This window comes from Parasteatoda tepidariorum, chromosome 6, assembly GCF_982258835.1.
Source record: "Parasteatoda tepidariorum strain Cologne lab strain chromosome 6, Ptep-v5.0, whole genome shotgun sequence".
Taxonomy (NCBI): Eukaryota; Metazoa; Arthropoda; class Arachnida; order Araneae; family Theridiidae; genus Parasteatoda; species Parasteatoda tepidariorum.
The window spans coordinates 111,341,333-111,356,675 of NC_141760.1; the positions used below are offsets into that span (position 1 = coordinate 111,341,333).

At 32.1% G+C, this 15,343-nt stretch overlaps 1 protein-coding gene across 1 annotated transcript in view; it reads left to right on the forward strand.

The window, feature by feature from the left end:
• LOC107444895 (cell adhesion molecule Dscam1) overlaps positions 1 to 15,343 on the forward strand; it is a 42,915-nt gene that overhangs the window by 3,534 nt on the left and 24,038 nt on the right. The window contains exons 4-9 of the mRNA XM_016059165.4: positions 1,904 to 2,023; positions 4,344 to 4,514; positions 5,934 to 6,075; positions 7,629 to 7,777; positions 10,082 to 10,216; positions 13,162 to 13,326. Of these exons, the coding sequence (XP_015914651.2) occupies positions 1,904 to 2,023; positions 4,344 to 4,514; positions 5,934 to 6,075; positions 7,629 to 7,777; positions 10,082 to 10,216; positions 13,162 to 13,326 (882 nt within the window). The remainder of the gene's footprint in view (positions 1 to 1,903; positions 2,024 to 4,343; positions 4,515 to 5,933; positions 6,076 to 7,628; positions 7,778 to 10,081; positions 10,217 to 13,161; positions 13,327 to 15,343) is intronic.

Here is a 15,343-nt window from a genome sequence, read left to right on the forward strand (position 1 = left end):
GTTATTATCAATTATAACAAATGCTCATGATTTATGTGTTTCAGTATTTTTGTGCTAAGTGTTTACGACAGTGTGGTTATTATATATTGAATAATTAAATCATATTATCATGAAGAGAAATTACGTTTATGTTTGCCAAAAAAGTATTGATCGTACCAGTGTGTCTTTAATTCTTTCTTTGCAGTGATTTATCTCGGTGTTCTACTTTAATTTTATATTGCTTTTGCTGCGTTTTCTTATCGATATATTTACTCTGAATATGAACATAGCATTTTTAATGATTATTTACTTCCAGTTTCTTGAATATATTTTCGATATTGCCTATATTATAAAGCAAATTTATTTTATAAAAATGAATGTATGTGTTTAATTAGTTGTTTTGATATAGCAGTTCTGCTTTCTTTTTTTTAAAATACAAATGCACTAGTTTTAATGTTATTAGCAGTTAATGTCAAAGATGTTATTATTTCTTCTTTTTTTAATTGTTTTTGATGCATTGACAATAGTATGTTTTAAATATTTATATATCAGTTTACGTATTCTTTTTTTTTTCTGATAAACAATGCAATCTCATGCATTGTTTGTGAATGAAGAAGACATTGTTTATGAATGTGTTTGTATTGTCTGTGAATGAAGATTTGCTCTGAAACTATAACACATATACAATGAACTGTATATGATTTTGTTTACTGAACTGTTATTTTTAAGCATCATTCATATTTATGATATGACTAATATCAGTGGCCGGAAAAACTATATTATTTTTTAGCTTACTACAACATTGTTATGAATATTATTATTATATTGTTTCTGAATTACATTGTTCATTATTATTAAATTGTATGTGAATGATGAAGATATGCACTGACGACGCTAATAACACAAATACAATGAACTGTATATGATTTATTTTACTTAACTGTTCTTTTAAGTATCATTCATTATAAAGATATGACTTATATCAGTGGTCGGAAAAACTACATTATTTTCGTAGTTTATCACAACTACTTTTTATAATGTAGTAAGTAACTACAAACTATTTTTGAAATGTAGTCACTACTTTAAGGATACAAACTTTGCTGGTAAACTTAATTTACACTCATGCTCAAAATGGTTAAAAAAATAAAAATTGGCTTATTTTAAACATGAATAATTATTAAGATATATTTATTCATGTTCATATAAGCCAGTTTGTTATTCCAAGACTTTCCTTTCGAATTTGTTGATTTAACCTTCAACTTTTTTATGCCATTCTCGACAGCGAATATTTAATTTAAAAAACTATAGGCAGTTATCAAATCGTTGCCATTTTAAGTGTTTAATGCTCTTTTATTTATTTTAATTTTTTCCATTGCAGCGGAAATACGGTCCCTTCTTTTGAAATGTCAATGTTTCGCGAGTGTATATCCTCATATGAAAAAGTGTGATCTTAGTGATAAATTATTTATTATGTGTAATGGCTAGTTTAAATATGAGTTATATGGGATTCTAAATACGTAATTCCTGATTCTAAATACACTATATGATCCTTTTCATTGCGCCCATTGGTGAACCCGCGAAGACTTGTACCCATCAAAATCGAAACATTTGTTGCGTTCGAATCTTTTTTCTTTATCAAACTGATGTTAAAATAGTTGCCAGAAATCGCTACAAGCTACTGTTTTTTATATCACACTACTAACTACACTGCTTTTTTTAAAAAAGTAGCCCACTACCCTACAAACTACGAGAAAAAAACGCAGCGAGTACAGTAGTTTCGCTATGTGTACTCACTTCCGACCACTGACTAATATATAATTTTCTTTTCATCATTTCATTTTTAAACGTTATTTCAATTATTTCTTCCTTCCGATAGAAAATGAAGAAAACCAACTCTTCAACTAAACAGAGTGTTTATTTTCAGTGTCACCGCAGTGGGTGCATGAACCGAGAGATACATCAGCAATGGGAGGTCAGACAGCCGTCTTGGATTGCTCCACAAGAGGATATCCAAAGCCCTCAGTGACATGGAGGAAAAAAATAGGTCTGTCATACTTTTTTTTAAAAAAATAATATGAAACCAAACAAGTTAACGAACTGTTTAAAAAATTCAATGATTTATCGTGAATGAGGTTATTTTGACTCAAGTGTTAGCTATTAAAAATTTCTATATAAATCAAAATTATTCAATGCCATATCAATCGAATGTCATATCAATAGAAATGAATGATTACGAATATACGGCACTACTCCCCAGATAGCAAAATAAGGTTTATTTTCACTCAGCAAAAACCTTTTTAATGTAAACCTAAAAAAGTGTGTTATCCGGCTTACATGTAAACCTTGTAACCTTAAAACGATATCTGTGACAATCTGCTCTATTTTACGCACATTACCCTAATACAAAACCTTGGAAAACAAGCCTTCTATATAGAAACCTTAAATCGAGGTTGATTTAGGGTTTTCAAGCGTGAGAAAAATCCTTTAATTAAACTTGTCTCAAGTTGAAAATAATCTTAAATCTAGGTAATCATAAGGTTTCTTTTCGCAAACTCCTTGTATGCTCAGGTAAAATCCACCTTGACATGAAATTTTAATGGACAATGCAATTCGATCCTATCGCTTGTGTGTCGTCAGCTAAAACGTCATTATGAATCTAAGTGATCTTACCTAAGATACTTTTAAAAAAAAGCTCTAAAAAATAATTTTTAGTCCTTTTAGGATGAAAGGTTTGAAACTGCACTATTTTTGCTTTATTGAAAAAAAGGTTTTTAGAACAAACATTTTCGTGACAATAAAAAGAAAATTCCGAGACAAGGTTGCCGTAAAGTCACATGCTTTTTGGGTCTTATGTCATAAATTTTATCGTGCTAAATGATGAAGTCCACGATCTTTAACCCCACTATACAATATTTCTAATTACAGAAAAATGCATGTAAGTTCCGAATTTTGTATCTAAAATTAATGGGTCGCTACTCATAATATCAATGAAATGCACAACTATTGAATGCGTTGCTAACATAGCAAATTCATTTATATAGAATAAAACTAATAGCATTGATGCTTTCAAGGGCGAATTAAAAATTCTAATGGTTGCGAATTTTCTGCGTAAAAATTGTCATAAGCAGTATAAGCATTTCACTATGAATTACTTCATGAAACAGTTATGAATAAGCACTGTAACATGCAAAGATGAGCTCTCGTTTCAAACAATAGCAAAAATTTATTTTGGTACATTAGGCTTAGATCTGCCTACATTGAATTCTTGAATCAATCTATATTACATCTTCATTATAAGACGCCATCTGGAGGCTCTGAATTAAATTTTTATTATTAAGACGCCATCTAGTGACTAATAGTTTTATCAGATTCTGAGAGCACACCATTAAATTCTACTATAACTAGTGAAAGAAGAGGCGAGAATGAAAACTTTGGTAAATGTCAGAAATATATAATAAGTCTATTTAAGTGCCACTGCTCGGTATACTTTTACCCGGTATGCCCTACATCAATGTTTTTTTAAGGTTCAGTGCCACTGCGCCCTGTATGCATTTAACCGGTACTCCGAAAACTGATGATTCTCCTAATCTATCCTCAGCAGATATTGAAATATCGAATAAATAGTATCAACGGGCCGGTACAGCTTGATTGGTAGGGCACTGAGGTCGTGGGTTCGATCCCCGCCGTCTGAAGACTCCTCCTGTAGTAAATGATGACTGATGCAAGTTAAATATGTTGAGTCACAAAGTCCACCATGTACCCATAACAAATCATACCTCTGAGGGTACTCATCTAAGAGTTTCCTTGTCTTCTGGATTGGTTCAAAATTATAAGGCTACGGAGTTGAACATAGTAGTCGAAAACCCAAAATTGGGTCGACTGTTCAACTACGATTATGAACTAAAATAAAACAATATAAACGAATAAATTAATTTTAAATCGGATATAACAAATATTTAGGACTCTCAAAAAAGCGACTATGTGATTGTTGACATTCACCGGTGAAAGTCGACATTCTCTTGATTTCATTCATTCACGGTCAAGCTATTGTAATTCTACACAAACTTTCACTTTAGCCGCAAAAAAATAAATAAAATAAAATAAGCTCACCAACTTAATCCATAACAAATTTAAAAGTGAAAAAAAATAATTCTAAAAAAAATTATCCAACAGTAGCGGTCGTCATATCAACGTATGCAATGACGACGCATGCGCACTGTTTAATATTACTTTTGAACACAGTTGAAAAGTGCGATAACGTCCAAATAAGGTGCGCGCGCCATCAAGCCCAAAACAACACCCATTATGCCAATGGGTAAAGATGGAGAGAGAGAGAATTGAAATGAATGTGTTTTTGTTTTCAGATGATGGTGGCAATGAGATGGTGATCAATGAGAGTTCCCGTTGGAAAATCGCAGAGAACGGATCTCTCGTTTTCAAGAAGATTGACAAAAACGATGAGGGTCTCTACTCCTGCGAAGTGTCCAACGGTGTTGGGGAAAACATCAAAAAAGCAGCCAAGCTGGACGTCAAAGGTATGTAAGATTGACTTCAAATATGACTTAAATAAAGTATTTAATTGTCGCTCCTCAAGTTGTTTCGAAGATTCTAATATAGAGTAAAAAATAAAGAAAAGATTAACATAATAGTAAAATTATGGTTTTTTGTAAGGACGTTCAATTAAATTCTTTCTTGATTAAATTTCTTTTGTAGTATGCTTACACACTCTTAGCTCTAGCATAGCTTGTGCAAACTTTTGTATAAATGTATGCATAAATATTTAATATCGGTATAATAGAATAACTGCACAATTTTTATAAATGACTAGATAAATACCTACGTGAGGAAAAGAAGTAAATAGTCAATAAATCGATATTAATTACCACTATGAAATCATGCACAAAACTTAAAAACCAATGCAATCAATTAAGCTCAAACAATTTCAAAAAAATTTTTTGTTTGTTGCCTTTCCATGTGGCTTTATCTTATCATATTATGCAAAACGTGTTTTTAGAAGTTCATTCATTCAAACTAAACCTTTTCCTTACGGCTGATACACTAAATGGACCAGAATGGCTTCATCATACCAAGCGCCGTAAGCAAAAGGTTAATTATATTCAATACAAACTGGCATAATGCTATTGCTCGAGTTCAACAGCTGAGAAACCAACACCTTTCTCCGGTACTTCACCCTTTCGGGTACCTAAAAACCTATTTTTATCGTACCTACAGTATGCATTATAGTACCGATATTAGTACCTATTGAAAAAACACCTATTAACATACCAGTAATACCCATTATTAAAATTAATTAACCATCATTAGCGTTAATAATAATAATGATTTTTTATGGATTTCCTAAATAAGTACCTTTTCTTCATTTATCTAGCTTAGTACATAATTTATGTTTTTATTTAAATTCCTACCCATTACTGAAATTAATGAAGCAACAATGGCGCCAATAACAATTTTTAACGGTTCTTATTTCTATCAACATAACTTTTTTAATGCAAAAGTTGTTTTTTTTTCGTTTCAATTTTTACCTGCTACCAAAATTAATTCATTGTAATTCTCGAAAATCATTAGTAACGACATTAATATATTCATAATCAAATTTGGCGCATGAACAAATATCGGTACTTATATCGAAGGTCGTAAACACTGTTATTGGCGCCAATGATGCCCAATTAAATATGGTATGATCGGTCGACCTACTTTTGAAACTTGATGTAAATTCTTAATCAGAAAGCAAGCTTTATTTTAAAAATCGAATGCAGGTTAAATAATAAATACATATAATAATACATAAATAAATTTTTTTAAATTATTTTTTCAAATTCTTCAGTCATCTGTCGTTTTTTTGAAAAATAAATTTTAATTTGAAATAAATTTTAAAAAAATTATGTTATACTTTTATTTAAAATGAAGACTTCAATGAATCCTTCTTATCGTAGCTCCGCCTCGTATCAGTTCGGCGTATCGGATCAAGAGTGCCCGCAAAGCAGAATCAACTACCCTGGTGTGTGAGGCAGAAGGTGACCAGCCACTCATCACATCATGGGCTAAAAATGGCGTCCAACTTCAGACAACTGGACGGTACATTCTTTCTCTTTTTCTTCCTCTTAGGATTACTTTGTTTTTGTGAAAATAGCGATTATATTGATTCCCCCACTGACAGAAACTATCTGTACTCTTTGTGAATGGAATACGCGTTTCAAGGTTACCCGATTTTCCCACTCTCCACACTTTTCTCCTTTCCGTTACCGTGTGTACGGAAATTCTTGCGTTTTTACTATGGCAGTACGTTCCAGTAACAAATGGAAATCTATTAAAATGTAGAAAAAAAAATCAGGATTTGCAGATACCTTGATATCGGAGAGGGGTAAAGTGTGTAAATCACGTAACCTTGACAGCTGTCCTGTTTACCAGGAGTATAGCTGAAATAGAAAAGGAAAGTATATCACTCTAAATAACGTTAGATCGGATTTTCAGCAAGGGTGGTAAGTTCGATCCTGGTAACCGATGTAACGACCGGCTTGTGTAAGGCAGCAAGATGCTCGTTAAATGTATCGTGGCTGAAAATGGTCTCGTTTGTTGTGGTGTCTGGAGAGAGGAGTACGTCATCTGACCTGGGTTAAAACCACGTGGTAATTCTATCATGACTGTTAAAAAATAGAGCCCTATCTTACTATGACTGTTAAATGCTAGAGTAATAAAAATAAAAATCGCGAATAAAAAATAGAATAATAAACTAATCTAGGTGCTAGGTCATGTTTGTAGGTTATGTGTGATTAGGTGTTCCTGCATTCAAGTCCAATTTTATTAAATTGAATATAGTTGGGTTTTTTTCCGACATTTATGTACATTGTATATATACATATGTTACAATTTCAGAACTTTCAGACAATTGTAAATAGCGTTTATCTAGAAAATGTAATTTAAGCAAGTGAGTTAAATCACCTTAATATTATTTTTACTTATAACGTTTTTCGTTAGATCTCTTTAACGATAAAGAAAATTTAAAAAAAGAAATTAAACAATTATATTATTTAAAGTTCAACCTTATTTAAAGTTCAACCCAAATTTTTACATTTTACGTTACGTATTTAAATTTACTTACTTAAACACTACGGATACACTTTTTTAAACACTACGCATAATCATTACGGGACAAAGTCTTGGCTTTCGAGGGGTCGGATATATTATAAATGTAACTTTTCAAGTATTTCTCCGGATTCAGCACACTAAACGATGAAGTGGTTTAAAATCTTAATTCGTACAACATCAATTTATTCCTAGTATTCTAAGTTTGTAGGATAGTCGCCAATCTTGCAAAAAGTTAACTGTTCATATCTTTTTAAGAAAAACTTATTTTGAAGAAGAAAAAACGCACTCACTGATTAAGGCAAATGGACTGCGTCGCATTAGGAATTGTTTGTATCCCTTATTTTATTGATTAAAAAAAATAACAACTTTCATGAGAAAACTTAGGAAAATGGAATCAAATGCTATATCAAATTTCTTTAGCACGCGTTTCGAGCTTTGTCCATTTTCTTAAGCATTTGTGCTGTGTTAAAAAAAAAATACTTTTTGAAAATTTGCTACCATTTATAGCATTCTAAAGTGTTGTTGTTTGTGTGTATTTAAAGGATCCAGATGAATGAAGAATTGTCTGCAACAGGTGTCATAGCTCAATTTACCATCCTGTCCACTCACAGGAACGACGGAGGATCTTACACGTGTTCCGCGAAGAACAAATTCGGTGAAGTCAACAACACCATCATTCTTCGCATTGTTGGTAAGTTTTCTTTGCTTCAGATCAGCGCTTCTCAACTATATCCGTACAGCAGAATGTTCTGTGAAAATGAAATCTTCTTGGAATGTTCAGCGAAAATACATAAATCTGCGTTTTTAAGAAGCATTACACTTCACTCAGCAATCAGAATTGTGTACCTGCACTTTACGAAGAATAAAATCACGTTTGTGACCTATGACGTTAACTCCAGCTGATCGTCTATAAGCAAAATAACGTGTTAATGTTGAGCTTTGTTGCACCACATAAGTTAGAATGTTAATTAATGTGCAGTTAATTAAATACAGTGCCGTATCGCACATCGAATTCGTTAAAAGATAAATCTTTCTGGTCTACACTTAACTTAGATTTATTATTTGTTTATGTATTGTACTGTAACCGTGATATAGTTTTAGGCTCCCTACCTGTTTTTGTGTTAAGTGAGAAATATATATTGAAAGAATTTAAATCTTTGTGAAAGAATATAGAATGTGTCACATAAGAGAACTGATACTTCGCGGGCTTGGCTTACTCGAAATATAATGGAAAGAAAAGTCGCTAACGAAAATAAACGCCACGTTTCAACAACCTATCGGTACTGAAATACTCACTCTACGTCGCTAGCAGGTATCCCATTGCTAAAAACCCTTTTATTCAAAACAAATATGGGATGTTTTACTCTATTCGATAATTTCTTTTGATGCATGTTAGATGTAAGAAAAGGATAGCCAAAGCAGAATGGAAAACTAAGATAGTAAGAGTTGCTTAAGAGTAAAGAAAAACAAAAGTGAAAGTAAACTTAAGGCAAATGAACAACATTAACCATAGCTACAAAAATAGTCCTATACGTATATGAAAAACACATATATGTAAAAAGTAGCAGTACACTAGTACACATTTGTCTATATCATATACAGTACACTCCCGATTATCCGTGCGAGGATTATCCGGTTTGCGGATTATCCGTGTTCATTCCGGAGTTACACAAAAAATTTAACGAGAAACATTTTTACGATTAAAAAAATTTGATTCATGAAGTTATAACACTACCAAATTTTTCGAAGCAATATTCATTATTGGATGCAGTATATCAGCAGCATGGTCAAAGGTAAAATCATCTACGTTATTACGATAGTGGAGAAAGATCATACCGCTTGATGAACAATCTTTAGATATTCAAAAAGAATATGATAACAGTATTCTTGAACAAGCAAAAGAAATCTAAGGTTTCGAAATTTCTGATGAAGAAAATTTAGAAGATTAGTTTCAAAAGTGTGAGCCTGCGTTCCTGTATTTGACAGATGACGACATCGTTACTTGTTAAATCAAACAGTGATGATAGTAACTGATGCAGTAAATGAGGGAAATATAATTTCTCATTCTGCTGCTCTGTGGAAACTTTATTAGATTATACGGGACGATTTGACATTACTGCGGTTTGTAAAATATGTGTCAATATACGGCAAAGTCGCATTAAAAAAAATTTTAAGCAGTAAACGTCAAAAGGAAAATTCCTAATTTGATGCTATACAACGTTCAAGTGTCAGTAATTTTTATATTTTTTGTACTGGTATTGATTTTTTCTTTAATAAAAAGAAGTTTTCGGATTATCCGTGTTTTTCGATTGTCCGTGCGACCTGTCCCGGTGATTAACCCGGATAATCGGGAGTGCATTGTATGTATATATATATATATGCCCACGGCTCTCACCGGCCACAGTTCGGACGTAAAATATTATCAGTGGAAGACGGATCATGGGTTAGAATCCCCTTGCCATGAAGCTGTTCGTGGGAGGCTTTCGTGGTTTTCCTCTCTATGTAACGCAAAAGCAAATTAGTTCTATCGAAAACGTCCTCCACGAAGGCAAATTTCTCACTATACTTGATCCAGTAGTTCCCTTCGGGTTTCGGTTCAAAATTACGTGGCTACAGAGTTGAACATTAGTAGTCGTAAACCCAAAAATTAGGTCGGCTGTTCGGCGACGGTTATAAAATAAAATAAAATGTATGCATATTTAAAAAAAATTTATGTATAAAACTTAAAATAGACGAACAGGAAAGAAAAAGTGTGCTTCCCCCCACGCTACGCCTATGCGCTCAGCACAAATAGCTTGAATTACGCATCAAAACTGACTAGCCACGTAATATTTTTCTTAGAAGGAAAAAAAGGATGAGGAAGTTCTAAAAATTATTATAGGCCATTTCTCCTATTTTTTTTTATATCCGACATTTTTTAAAGAAAACAATTTGTAAAATCAAAGATGGTGCTTTAGAAAATAAGTGTACTCAGAATGTCTCTTTGTATTCGCAGAACCACCGGAGCGACCTGTCTCAGTGAAAGTTGGAGACGTATGGAGCAGAGCGGCCACCGTCTCTTGGTCAGCCCCCTTTGATGGCAACAGTCCCATCACACAATATATCGTCCACTACTGGAAAGATATCGAAGGTAACTTTTTTTCTTTCAATCTTTGACTGACATTTAAATCAAGAAATTACAAGTATATTCTTGTCTTTGATCGAAATCAAGAACGTAATGACTCATTCAGTGTGGTTACATTAGCGATTTTGTAACATACTTGATGCCGTCATGACACAGTGGTTTAAAGGACGCCATGCCACCAGAGTAACTTTTCATTGCAAATCCTCTTTTACCTTCATAAGTAATTGAAAATTTAAAGCATAGAAAAATTGAGTTCAGGGCAATTCCACGGAAGTGTCAACTTTTAAGTGAAATTTTTTTTTATGAATTGCTTATTTTAATTTTAAAAATATATTCAAAAATAGCCAAAGTCTACATATTGCCGTTTCATTTTTGATAACTTTAATTTTTTTGAATCTGGCAGCATTCTAAAGTAATCACATGGCTGACAAGTGAACTGTTCACATTTGTGCTCAAATTGTTTTCTTGAAAAATACTTTTAAAATAAAAGAAATGTATCTTTCTTTTGCAATTTTTTGATAAAAATATGCATATAGAACAAAATGTAAACATTTTAAGTTTAGTATATAAAATAAAAGTAACTTCTTTTACGTCATTCCGTCACACGTCTTAATAATGCATAAATTTCCTGAGAACGAAGATAAGATGTGACATTGGCAAGTTAGATATAAAACCTCTTCAGAGACAACCTAATTTTCAAAATGTTGAAATTTTTACTAATTCTTACATAAATATTAATCTTGTTTATTTGTTACATTCTGTTTATCATTTACATATTAATAAAATATTTTTTAAATGAAGGCTTTCTTCTACTAAACTTTTTGTCATTCCGTCACAGCAAATAGATGTTAATAACTGCTAGCCAACCTGAGGTTAATTTTCCAAATTCACATTTTACATTGCTTACACATTATACTAAAAGTATAAAATAGTTCAGAAAAATAATAGCTGCAAAATTCGCAGAAACTACCAGTTCTAAGAGGCATGCCAAAAGTTTGGTTGCCAATATGCCATTCCGTCACGCAAATAAAAAGTTCGTAAAATTGAAATTCAAAGAGATAGAAAATCCTCCTTTTTTAGTTTATGAAGCGCATTATGCCAATAATAATGATATGTATGAGAGAAAAAAAAATTTCTTTGAAATTCGATACATAGAAACTTCAATTAATTGTTATTTTACAAGTCAAACTGTCATTCCGTCACATATGGAATTGCCCTTCAGACAAACCTTATATAAGCCATGAAATTTCAAATACTGAAAAGAAAATTTCAAAATAAAGTGATAACAAATTACTTGACAATAATTTAGGGTTACGTAATGAGGAAAAATCTCATCCAATAATTTGTTTGTATTTTGATATTTTGAAATTTTTTTTAGCAATAGAATCTTCATGGCGTACTCTAGATTTATCTTAACTGAGTTTTTTTATGATTTAAATTATAAATTAGTTATGGAGGTGAAGCGTAATTTGCAATGAATAGTTTTTCCTGCTCTATAGCGTCCCCTTAAAGTACTGAGCTGTCGTTGCATTCTATCATTGGAATTGGCGTGAAGCTCATCCAGCTTTCGATCGATGGGTCCAAACTGTTTCTTAGAAGTAAAAGCGGCCAGTGCAGAGAACTGACCGCATTTCCACCAACATGCCGTCAATCACAAAATAATGGGGTCTTAATTCCACGACCCCCTTATTCGTTGTGTGAGTGCCTGCCTCGTGAAGAGCTTAATAAATACTCCACATTTTCGAAGTAAAATGGGAAAACACTCCATTGCGTACTCAGCTTGTTCGTGACTGAAACGATCAAATTACTGTGATTTATTTATCCCTGATGGTAAACAGTTTACGAACATGTATGTCGTATGTACCTGCATGGCAGACTTTGTTCCTTTTTTTATTTCAGATCAAATCAAATTTAATGGTTAAAATTGAAGGAATAAGGAATCAACTTCTCCCCTTGTTAATTGAATTATTCAATTTTGACTAATCTTTATATCAATACTACATAAAGGTGACCTATGTGATGTGTTATAATTTAGTTATATATTGAACTAAATTGGAATTTGGTATAATAAAGTTTGTAAAGTTGAAAAAACTTTTTTCCTACTGTAATGCTGGAGACTTTTTGTTTGTGAGTTATGCATATTAATAACAATGTATTACTGATTTGTTTAAAATCTGTATGTCCGTCATTTCACTCATGTCACGAAACCAACAAAAAAAAATTTCGCTTATCTTCAAAGAGGCGTTTGATTTTTTTGTTTTAACACAGAATTATCAACAAAAGTTTAACAAAACAAAAAGTAATAAAAGTTTAAGCATAACTTTCTTCTTTTTTTTTTAAAGTGCCTTGTTATTATTATTAACCTCATAAAATTCCGGCAGTGCTTTTAATACTTGGTAAACAATAAGGTTAACAATAATACAAGGCTTCTTTTAACTCTTTCATCGCAAAGAACGAGATAACTCGTCTTCCAGGAATATCCCCTATGCTTTATTGTTGTATCAGCGAATTTCGTTATGGATTGCAATTGATTGTTATATTTTGAAGTAAAAAAAACAAGTTTCAAAGAAATCTGCTTTTTGTTTCTACTTAAACGTTTTGAGGAAACCTTCAGGGCAGAAGATACGTAATGACACAGACAATAGCACGCCATTGCTGCGATGGAAGTTTTAAAGAACCCAGTGCATGATGTTCGCATATTACCTTACAGTTAAAGTACTTGTAGACCTCATAAAAAAACGTTCTCCTTGATTACTGAATGTAATCGTATTGCAATTTATATAAATATATATATATATATATATATATATATATATATATAAATTTTTAAACTTGTTTAATGAGTTTTATATACTTGCAGCTTTTGCGCAGTAAATAAAACTTATTAATTTTCTTCTTTTTTCTGTTTTTTCTTTATTGGCCTATATATATATATGTATATGTTTGTTTAGGGGCTTCGCATAGACTTCAGGAACGGAGTGTACCACCCACCCAGACAACCGTTCTTCTGGGAGATCTGCAGCCAGGTACCACCTACCTGTTGAGGGTGGTCGCAGAGAACGACGTCGGAAGAGGAGAATCTTCAGAACCCTTCAAATTACGAACGGAGGAAGAAGGTCTTTCATATCCTTCTTTTATCCGAACTAATTAAAATTTACGTACGATCATGGTTAAAGACGTTGAGCAAAATGATATAAAATAACTTTTTATCTCATGAACAGATTTTGACAAACAATCTTGATTACCCAAAACTGCAAAATAATGGAATATACGTGAATTGTAATGTTAGTTTCAGAATGCTTTCTAGAAAGCGGGACATTAGTGAGTGACTAACTAAATGAATAGTTACTAGTAATTAATTAGAATATAAATATGCTATTTAATTACGTATACATTAAGTTGAGAAGTTAAACAAAAAGGGTATTGTCTATGCGTTTGCATTCCTTTTTTTTCCACTTCACAGATTTAGATTTTACTGGCCTTCAAAACGTGGGGCACAATTTGGAGGACAAGTCAGATTTCCTTAGTTTCGTCCGTAGAGGGATCTGCATTTCGATGTTTTTAGGGTTATTTTGTTAGGATTAACTAATAAAGATAATTCGGATTCTTATCGGATCAAAGATAAATCGGAAATCGTTGTGAAGAAATCTTCAGAAGAAGGCATTGGCCCACATTGGGTTGTCTGGCCAACTATGATGATGATGATGAGGGTTATTTTGACATTTTACGTTTTTGCTCGTATCTTGAAATATATTTAATTTCGAAAAATTTTTAAAAATACTTAAACAAACTGAAATCTTAACAATTTCTTAAAAAACTATAACTTAAAGAAAAAACTTAAACTTGGTATAATAGTGTTTATTTGTTATTTATTTATTTAATTTACGCTACATTCATTGATCGATAAAGGTTATTTTGTAATCAGGTAGCGCTATCGCCGAGTATGTTTATTAATATTTTTCTATAGTTATGAAACAGCAACTCTGAGTGACCTTCTTGAAAATCGCATTTTTTTTTTTTCGTCTGATTTCAACCATCATCTTATCAAAGTGATATAAAAAAGAAATGACGCTGTTTACCAAAAGCGAATGTAGTTATAGATTGTTATTTTCAGCTTATAAATGTTTGTGTTTTGATAATTGAAAACAAATAATTTATCATTTTGTCAACAAAAAAAAAGTATCGAAAACTTTAAATTGATAAATTGTATATATTTTACCTACATTATAATGTGCAGTTTATCAGGTACTGTGCTTTCAATAAAACGAAATTGTTTATTTGAAATAAAAATCACTGAACAATCCTGTTTTCATTCCGCAATATATATATTTATACATTCTGTGCCAAAAAATGTAGCAATAAATTTGCAACGTGTAGCGATTATTTTGTTTATTATATGCAATAATTGCACAAAATTTCGTAAATCAAGATTAAATGGGATATGAAATAAGGATGATATGGGGTTTCCCACAAATTTTATTTTGTACTATTAAATAAGATTTATAAAAAATGGCACTAGCATTGGTTTATAAAGTTTATTGTAGTTGTTGTAGTTCATTTACGTCGCACTAGAGCTGCACAATGGGCTATTGGCGACATCCCTGAGGATGATCCGAAGACATGCCATCACAATTTTGATCCTCTGCAGAGGGGATGGCACCCCCGCTTCGGTAGCCCAACGACCTGCACGTGAAGTCGAGCACTTTATGGTAGCACAGTTTAACGAGGACCAATATCGCACACCCTCGGTCCCTACTGATCCAAGTGGTCACCCACCCGCACACTGATCGCAGCCAGTGATGCTTGACTTCGGTGATCTGCTAAAGTTTATTGTAAGGCATTACCATTTGTTGTTTAATTTTGTCTCATGATACAAAATAATGTTTTTAGATAACCCCTTATCATTTTGAGTTTCTCTTAAAAAGTAAAAAAACTACTTAGAAAATTGCTTGAAAGAAAAATAATTTTCTTATTTTTCCCCGCTCATGCGCAGTATGAAAGAACTGATTTAATTACCCATATCTTGCGTAATTTTAAACGAATTTTTCTCAAATTTTAAACCAATATAATTTTAAAATGCTGTACAAATTTTATTAAATTTTATTGAATGTTTTCAAAGTTACAGCAAAAAAA